Source organism: Merops nubicus, unplaced genomic scaffold, assembly GCF_000691845.1.
Source record: "Merops nubicus isolate BGI_N331 unplaced genomic scaffold, ASM69184v1 scaffold9042, whole genome shotgun sequence".
NCBI lineage: Eukaryota > Metazoa > Chordata > Aves > Coraciiformes > Meropidae > Merops > Merops nubicus.
The window spans coordinates 1-10,014 of NW_008594493.1; the positions used below are offsets into that span (position 1 = coordinate 1).

The 10,014-nt window shown below is 40.1% G+C and overlaps 1 protein-coding gene across 1 annotated transcript in view; it reads left to right on the plus strand.

The window, feature by feature from the left end:
- Positions 1-6,040: 6,040 nt before the first annotated feature.
- The window catches only part of PPM1A (protein phosphatase, Mg2+/Mn2+ dependent, 1A), a 13,335-nt gene continuing 9,361 nt past the window's right edge, over positions 6,041-10,014 (plus strand). The window contains exons 1-2 of the mRNA XM_008935807.1: positions 6,041-6,887; positions 8,679-8,796. Of these exons, the coding sequence (XP_008934055.1) occupies positions 6,054-6,887; positions 8,679-8,796 (952 nt within the window). The 5' untranslated portion in view covers positions 6,041-6,053. The remainder of the gene's footprint in view (positions 6,888-8,678; positions 8,797-10,014) is intronic.

The window sequence follows — 10,014 nt, forward strand, 5'->3', positions numbered from 1 at the left end:
CCCTTCGGTACCGGATTGTGACACTTAGAAATTAGTTTAGTCTTCCAAAAGACTTTTAGAGGCTTTAGCAGTCCTCTCCTAAATCCTACCTACTGCACTGTACACACACAAGAAAAATAAATTCACATAGGAAAACTATGTGAAAATACTGTGCTGCTTAGTACCAGGAGGTATTCAGAAAGCATGTCAGCTCCTAGCAAGGAGAAAGGATTTTAAGCAGAAGAGAATGTACTTTTGAAAACCAAAACAACTCACAAACCAGCCTGGCTCAGTGAACTGGCAGTGGCTGTGGACCAGCTATTAAAAGGTCATCAGAGCTCATAGGTGTTTGCATCAGAAGTGCAGCGATTTAGTATTTTCTGCTGTGGTGTGAAGTTGTAATTGTCATCAGTGTTCCATATTAATTACAGAGAGAAAGGGAGGGTAGGTGGGGAAGGATTGAAACAATTAATGCTTTCCCTGGTACACACAGCAGACAAGGCAGTGTCACTACCTTATTTACCTTTGGGGCTTTTTGTCCTGTCTGTCCCTTGAGTCCATGTATAGATGTCCTTGCCTGTCTGAAGGCCTGTTTCTGGCAGCTTTGGCATTTCTTTTTACTTTCTTCAAACTAATGTTTCCAGCGGTCTACCTTTTCCTGTTCCCTTTGTCTGCCACAAGCCACAGCTCCTCTAACTGTCCGCAGACAGAATATTGTTAATGTTACTGCAATCTTTCTTATGCCTATGGGTAGTTCTTTCTCATGTTCTTCCATTTGCAATCGTCTTAACTGAAATAGAATGCAGACTAGCATTGCATCTCCCAAGTAGTCTGGTGAGGAAATTGTGTTAACAAGTTTGTTAAAATAGTCCTAGTTCAGTATTTTGTTTCTTTTACTTTTTCATAGACATTCATGTCTCCTATTTGGCCACGTATTCCTGCATCTGAAAGTACACATTCAGAAAAAACAACTGTAATTTTCAGTACTTCATTGATGTTTTTGAGCCGTGAGTGCCAGAACTCAGTCATATAGCCTCCAATAGTTCTTAAATAGTTTCATTGGCAAGAAGCTTTTTCATGACTTCATTCAGCCCATGACTGTGGTGTAATTATGTCTCCTCATCTGCGTGTTCTATTTTAGTCCTCCTTCCGATCCCTGGGATGATCTCTGACATGTCGTTTGTTAACATTAATTGATTTGGGGCATCCAGTGTGTACTGTCAGTTTTTCACTCAACAGGCGCTAACTTCTGACAGCGTTTCCACATTTGCACAATTACATGCTGGTTACTGCATCCAGCCTGCTTAAGGCAGGGGGAGAAGTGCCACAGATCAGACTGGAGCTGAAGTGTCCAAATGCTCCTTTTTTTATTCAGTAGCAGGCCGCATAATTTGGTGACTGGCTCTGGCCTGTAGTTCAAGTAGAGGTTGTAATCTTTCTTTATCGTGCTCATTACAACACACAGGGCGTAACGTCGCTTGGAGAATTGTTCCAGGGAAGTGGAGTATGGGGACATTTCTCAGCTGAGTTGGAACAAGTGCCTGTGACTTCAGTGTGGTGTATATAAGCAGCTTATCCTAGTGGAAGGAGTACAACTCGAACATTGTTTTGAAAAGATTATTAAATTACTTATTGTTAAAATACAAGTTTCAGACAGAGCTGGTCAGTTTTCTTGGACAAAATTATTAAATCCTTGCCTGAATTCCTCGAATAAAGAAACTATTTTTACAGGCGAATATGGAGTTACATTAACTGTCCTTTGTGAACAATAAAAGCCTTAATTCATTTGGACCTTCAAGCAAATGAATAAGCAAATAGCAAAACAGTAAAATTTATTTGAGTGTGTATCAGAAGGCATTATAGCTGTGCTGTGTGGATAGCACAATTTGAGGGACAAATGAAAGGGCAAAGAGATTTCATGCATTCCAGTGGCGTATCTGCGGTTGTCCATGGCTGTCCATGGTTTGGTATACTAATTACCCTCTTTTTCTTTGCCACTCTGTTCTCCAGTTGCATTTATTCTCAAGGAGTTTAGCTACTGACTCTTTGGCATGCTCCATTATTTCAGTTTTCTTTCTAATGCTGCAGTCCTTTGAATTTTGGTAGTGCTGTGTTTTATCCAAGATTTGTTACTTGTGTTGATTTTTCTAGGCCCTGTACAGTATCCTTACTTTTCTGTCTGCAAACTGTAACTTGAGTTTTTCATGCACTTGCTCGAGAGGCTGTCCTTCAGTTTGACCTCCACAAAATCAGCATTTTGGAAGTCGTGGTTTAGATGCATTCATAGATGCATCCTCCACATATTCATTTTTAGGCATAGTAGTCCATTTTCACATTTAGTTTTGTTCTGAAGCCTCTCTTCAGAACTGACACTCAGGAACTTTGACTGCAGAAAGCTTTTCTCTTTTAGGAGAAATTAACGGAAGCCACTGACGGGGAGATTGTGAACCAAGAGTCACCTGAGGTTAAAACTGAATTTTGCTTGACTAATCATTGTGGCACTTGCAATGCCAGATGATGTTCTAGAGTTACCATTTCTGAAGAAAATGTTGCACCTCTGATCGTTTTACGGGGCATTGCTGTTATAGTACTGTTCAGAGTTGCCCTTCTCTAAGAAAAAAAAAAAAAAATTTGGTGTACATTTGCCACTAAGCTTCATAATTAAACTATTTTTGCTTACTTTGGCTTTAATTGGAATGGAAAGAATGTCTGTCTCCTTTAGCATGTGTGTGTGTTGATGGAACATCCTGAAAGTTGAGGCTTCCAGAGTAGAGAACTGGTTCTGTCTCCAGCTATGAGAGATTACACCATGCTTATATTACCATGATTATAATACCATGATTGTAGAAGCGTGTGACTAGGTTAAGAAGGGCAAAGGTAGTAAAATTATTTGGAGAATAAGGTTCATAAGATGAGGACTCCTGTTTGAGAAGATGATTAAAGGAATGTAAGAGAGGGCCGAGTTAACCCATGTGCAGAGTGCGCTGCCTTGTTGCCTGCCGTGTGTGCGGAGCACCCTGGGCCAGCCCCCGGTGACACTGACGAGTGAGAGGTGTTTCCATAGAGAGGAACTCAAAAACAGGGCTGAAAGATGCTTTTAGCAGGAAGGAGGCACAGCTTTCTTATGTCACCCTAAAAAGGTTGTGTGTGTACATCCCTTGTTTTAAAACTTTAATAACTGAGACTCTTTAAATTCTTCAGTTTTTAGCTACAAACAGGGATGTGAGGGGAGAAGTAGCAGGTAGTGTCTGATCCATAAGAATTCACAGGTTGGTCATTAAATTCAGACTGTTCTTCTAAACAAGAATTGAAATTCTGGAAGAACTGCAGGCGTGGCATGTTCATCCTGTCCACAGGTAAACTGTGCTTTCCCTTCAGGTCCAGCGAAGGCTTGCAGACGGGCCTTTTCTTGTACAGGTTCAGGCTAGCGTCCTGGTGGAAGGATGGATGACTAGCTAGAGTGTTGCAAGGCAGGCAACTGCAGACTGTTAGTGCTGTTCTCAGAATGGGTCTACTTGATGCTATGGGCTATGAATAATTTCCTGAGTAGAAGTTACGTGACCACATTGTGGTTGTCCTTCTGCCTGGTTGTTTTCGCATCTGTGGTGGGTAGCTTGCGCCCTTGAAGAATCATGTGCCAACATCTCACCTACAAGGCTTAATTTAGAGTAGCAACAACTTTCAGTTTAGAAGATAAACTTGATTTTAAATGGAGAGTGGAGTTTTTAATTTCTGAAGTGTGGCAGCAGTTCTGTATGAGTTGCTAGAACTGTGTATGACCTGTCTGTCTGTATTCTTAATTGTGGTTTACATGACCAGCTGCTGAGGCCAACAGCTTACAAAGCACAATTCTGTCTGGATATTGTGTACCTAGTAATGCGAGACAAGGAAAACTGCCCTTTTAGGCCAAATTTGACAGTGCTTGTGGTCAATACAGTTGTATCCTGTTCTTAATGCTTTTCTGTTTTGTTTTGGTTTAGACACAGTAATAATGTAAAATACTTTACAAAAATGTGGTGTTTGCAGGGGCAGTTTCTGCTTTTTGAGCTCTAAGGTGAAATAATTTAATATCTGCATTCTATTTTATCTCTTCAACAATAAGAAAGGGTTGGGTGTTAGTTTATAAACTGCTGCTATCATGGAATGAATTAAAAAAGCCTGTTATTCTGCGCAGTAAGTGCCCATTTGATTTATGGCAGCATTCTGTAATTATTTGCGTCACTGATTTACTAGAGTTGCACGTGAAGATAAAGTCTTAAGTCCTGTTTTTTTTCCTAGCAGCTGCAGTAATGTGAACCTCGTGTGCTTACGATAAAAGATCAGTGTATGCTGTATTTTGCTGGCTAGTTAGGGTTTGCATGGGCATCAATATTTTGCATACGCTTAAAGAAGAGACAGAACTGAAGAGCAGGGGTTGGGGTGAGAGGAAGTAGAGGTGTACTGCTGCTGCCACCTCTCCCTGCAGCTGAAGCATGGGTGGCTTTTGGTTCTGTTAACAAAGCATGTGAGCCAAAGAGTGTGTATCAGTCCCTGTGGCTCACATTTGAGTCACTGTTGTGGTGAGATGAAATGTAAACATTTCTTGACTGTTTATTCTAACATATACAGATGCTTTAGAAAGGTTGGTAGTGGCTGGAAGACTCAATATGAAAAGCTTTGCTGGATATATAGTGTCACTTACAGCTGGAGCTGTATTGCAATAAAAGCACGTTATCTAAAATTGATGTTATGACTTAGAGAGTGACTGAATGCGTTCCACATACAAGTGAAAACGTTCCAAAACCCCATGTGTGCTAACTTTTCTGCTAGTGCAGCTGCTTAGTTGGGGCCTCAGGTAAAATCTGTTGGGAGTCTCTTCTCACAGTTCATTTCATAGACTTGTTCCATTACCTTGCATTGTATAACAGTGATTTGCACACTCCTTGATGCTTCCCAGCATAGAATTTGCAAGTATGTAAAATGTGTGACCTATTTTGTATGATTTTTTTTTTTTTTAAATAATGAATGCACAAACAAACTGATGAGGATTAGAAGGGTGGATTGGATGGTTAGGGTGTGAAAGCCATGAAGATAAACCAGTCAGTTTACGCTGCCTGCAGAATACAATTCTTACTCTCTTAAGCATGAATATTTGCTGCATCACATCCCAGCAGTGGGAGGCAGAGGGGGCTGGGTGTGCAGTGTGTGGGTCTGGCGTGAAGAAGGAAACACAAATATACAGTACTTCTGATTTCATTTCCAAACAGATTTCCTTAGACTTCTCAGGGGCAGTTGTTTTTCAGTGACGCATGAATACATAAAGGTTTTAAGTAAATCTTCAGCACAGATACCTGAGAAGCTTGCGGCATAATTTAACTGAAAATCTAGGGATGAGCTTTCACAAGATGGGTGAGCCAAACTACTGGCTTGCTGCTGCCTAGAGGGACAGCTGCTCTGTCCCTTCCGAGGCCTGCTCCTAGTTACCCAGTGTTTCCTTTATGCAGACTCTGGCACCGTCTTGGTCATTCAGTTAAAAACGAAACCCAAAAAAGCCCAAATAATAAACCTCAAACCTCCTTCTTCCCAAAAGAAAACCTAAGCAGTTTGCTTTTGTTTCCTCATCACCATTGGAAAAGCAGAGTGTGAGCAGGACTTTGTGGTCAGCAGGTAGAGATCTAGGGAATGTCACTGTCTTAGAAACACTAAATTGCTTCCCTAGCTCAGTAATCCAGGGAACGGACCTATTCAGATGTGTGCCAGTCAACAAGTCCTCTTCCAAGCTAATTTCATACGTACTTGTACTGGAGGCTTTGAATGATGAATGGTGGAACAGAAGTTCTTCAAGTAAAAAAGACAAAAATACTTACAAAAATATGAAAAGTACAGTTCAGCCAGTAGCAGTGTCCTTGTTTAAATTAAATGAAAGCAATACAAATTTGACTCGAGACACAGAAAAGTCAGCTTTATATCTGTTTATTTTTGTCAGCTTAACATTATGTGGGTTGTTTAATAGTTTCCAATAGGATGCTTAAATAAGAGATGTTTAAGAAATACCTTGACCCTTTTTTTCTTTTTAGAACTGAAGGAAAGTCATCATGGGAGCATTTTTAGACAAGCCAAAGATGGAGAAACATAATGCCCAGGGGCAAGGGAATGGACTTCGTTATGGTCTGAGTAGTATGCAAGGCTGGCGAGTTGAGATGGAGGATGCGCACACGGCTGTGATTGGTTTGCCAAATGGACTTGATGGATGGTCATTTTTTGCTGTATATGACGGGCACGCTGGATCACAGGTTGCCAAGTACTGCTGTGAGCACTTATTAGATCACATCACGAGCAACCAGGATTTTAAAGGGCCAGATGGGCCACCATCTGTGGAAAGTGTAAAGAGCGGCATCAGAACAGGTTTTCTGCAAATTGATGAACACATGAGAATCATCTCTGAGAAGAAACATGGTGCAGACAGAAGTGGGTCAACAGCTGTGGGTGTCATGATTTCTCCCCAACATACATACTTCATCAACTGCGGAGACTCGAGAGGTTTACTTTGTAGAAACAGGAAGGTTCACTTCTTCACGCAGGATCACAAACCAAGTAACCCACTGGAGAAAGAACGAATACAGAATGCAGGTGGCTCTGTAATGATTCAGCGTGTGAATGGCTCCCTTGCTGTTTCAAGGGCACTCGGGGACTTTGATTACAAATGTGTCCATGGGAAAGGTCCTACAGAACAGCTAGTCTCACCTGAGCCTGAAGTTTATGAAATTGAGAGATCAGAAGAAGATGATCAGTTCATCATCCTGGCTTGTGACGGTATCTGGGATGTTATGGGAAATGAAGAGCTGTGTGACTTTGTAAGATCCAGACTTGAAGTCACTGATGACCTTGAGAAAGTTTGCAATGAGATAGTTGACACCTGCTTGTACAAGGTAGCCAGACTTGAGAGGGGAAATTTACTGTGCTTTCATTATTAGAAGTTTATCAACAAGTTAAGAATAAGCTTTGATTCCGGTCTAAAAGTATCTAATGGTTTATGCTGCCATGGCTTTGACAGTGATTACCATGATCCCACAAAAGTCGTGATGGGAGGGGAATGAACACACAACAAACAGTATGGCTTTCTGTGTGGTTTTGGTTAATGAAGAGTTTAAAATCATTTACAGATATGTTGTGATCACTGGGAAGCTAGAAGCCAAAGGAAATTAATGGTCAAGCCAAGGATGATAACTGCCCTTTTATGTTTCACAACATAACTTCACAAAACCTTTACTCTTAACACATAATCAGGCTCGGGAATATTCTTTCCCTTCCTAATCTTGCCCTCCTTTCTTGGGCATCTAGTAGTAACGTTCATGTCATAATTACACCAAGATATATGCAGAGTGAATGAGCCTTGACTTCTTATTTTGCAGTTCAAAATTTCTTTTCAGCTATATGAAGATCTGATTTCCAAATTTAGTTCTTATTCTGGTTCAATTACTGCATTTCTTACTCAGTGTTGTGTGATACAGCTCTGAAACTAACTCAAGCAGAAGGATGGGACTGTTTTGTTTAACAAACTTGTATAATTTTGCCTACAAAATACAAAGCTTCTACTTTGTATTAATAAGTTGCAGGATGGTGCAGTTACAGAGTGGTTTGAAATACTGAGTTTCATAGCTTGACAATTTTCCAAAAGCAAGCTATAAGTCATAATGTAAAAAGCAAACGTTTTTTGATACTAAAGAGACAACTCAGCATCTCTGCTCTTGCCACATGACTAACAAGACCATTGTTTCCCTTTTGGAAAAGGGTAATTGCTTTCCAGCACTATGGCAGATGGATAACTCTTGTATTTTTGTTTACAATATTTGTCTGGTAATCCTGAAAACAAATACCAGGGAAGGAACAGTGGCTTGTGGATGCTGTAAGCTTTGCAGTAGCCAACTGTCAGCACCTCCCCAAATGCCCATATACTCTTGTTTTAAACACTGACTTGCTCTTGATCTTGCTGACTTCAGTGGATTTAACTGTTGTCAAAAGTTAAGCATGTGGATGCACGTTTGTAAGACCAGAGCACAGGGGTATAGGAAGTAAACTAAACAGCTATTTTTCATAAGCAGAAAGTGTTTGTGTTTTAACATATTCACATATTAGGGTTCTATTTATTTGGAGTTTTGAACATTTCCATTTCAGAGAATGCTTGTGGAAAGGCCTGGCCACTTTCCAGCTGGTCTTTTTAACAGATTCTCTCACTTGTCACTTTTTCTTGTTTTAAAAGGGGGGGTGTGGAAACTAATAGCTGTGATTTTAGGTGGAAGCACTGTCTGAATTCAGCACCTTCCTACATAGCGCTTTTAGGCAGCAAGGGTTTTGTTTACCCAGCTAATACTTAGCTGGTTTCCCAAAATGATTGGCTAGTACAAGTTTGTAAATACTCATCTCTCATTAGTAATGTAATTTTTTAAAAAACAATGGACTGTCTGTAACTGGCTCCATGTAGTCTTTGGAGCATAAAACAGGAGAGAACAAAGTGACTTAAAAATCGTACTGAATGAACGGGCAGACTTCTGGAATTCTGCCAGGGGGCGAGGGGAAATTAATTAATAATACTAATCCATAGCAGTAAAAGTTGTATTCTAATACCAAGAAATTTGTGAAATCTTGTGTGTAAAATGCTTTGGTCTTTATTTAGCCTGGTGCATATATATTCTCAAATAATTTTTCTTCTTTTCCACCAGGGAAGTCGAGACAACATGAGTGTGATATTGATCTGTTTTCCGAACGCACCAAAGGTATCGCCAGAGGCGGTGAAAAGAGAGGCAGAGTTGGACAAGTACCTGGAAAGCAGAGTAGAAGGTGGATCATTTAAAAAAAAATAAGTAACTTTGTTTCTAAACAGATCCCCTGGCCCCCTTCCCCTTCCAACAACTAAGCTCTTTAACATGTACAGGCTTTTTAATAGACCTTCAAGTGCCATTGGCCATCTAGTGTACACCTCTGAAAAAGGCGCTCGTATAGTCCTCCTGTACGTCCTGAAAAACTGCTGTGAAAGTGCAGCAGCCTATAGCACAGAAAATTTATTCAGGATGCCAGAAGATTCATGTGTGCTCGGTGTTCTTCATGAATCTGTTGATGGTGCTAACTTCAACCAGTAAATCCTGGTTCCTGTTACATGGAGTTAAATGAAAAAATCAGACTATCTTGCAAAGTGTCTGTGAAGATGGCAATTTGAGTGCCATTTTTCTGTAGAGTTATCTACGAATCAGTTAGCCGTATTATTTTACTATCCAGTTATGGTAAGGTTACTGTAATCTTTAAGGCACCTACTAATGTATTTACTTACTTGAAAGTACTTCAGAAATTTGTCAAAGCAAATCTTTAAGCATTCATGATTAAAAAAGAGCTGGGAGCTCATCTTACTCTGATAATAACTTTAATTTTTTTTTCTTTAAATTTGTACTTGTAGTTTCAGCTGAAAGTTGAAGTACTCTAAGCCTTAGGCATTTTGGGTCACCTAACTAAAACCAATGTTTGCAATTAGATTTGCAAGATTTCTCATTAAAACTGCATTTATAGTGCCTTTTGGTAAAGTGACCATGACTTGGAGCTTGTTTCTGAAACACAAGACATACTGTATGCATTATTTGCATAGGTTAAGTCTATTTTGGAAGTGATATACTCCAAGAATCCTTAATAGCACACAAGGAATTCTTTGCAACTATGGTATCGGTAATTAATAAGTTAGAAGAATACATCATGCACTTTTTTCCCTCATTAACTTGCATGAAGTTAACACTCTGCAGCTTCAGAAAAACGTCACAGAGAACTTGCCTGTGTGAGAAGTCTGGGTTCAGACAAATTGATGTGCAATTTTAAAGCACTTAGTACCTGGGTAGGTGGTCCTTTAGACCACCTTTCTCAAAGGCCTCATTCTCAATGTCTTGGCAAACTGTGTCTGTCCTGCCCATGAACAAACGTCCTGACAGACATTTGTGGTTTTTTTGATCTAACACCTGCCTAATATGAGACGTTGGTTCACAGTGAGCAATATCATAAATCTTTTTGATGACATAG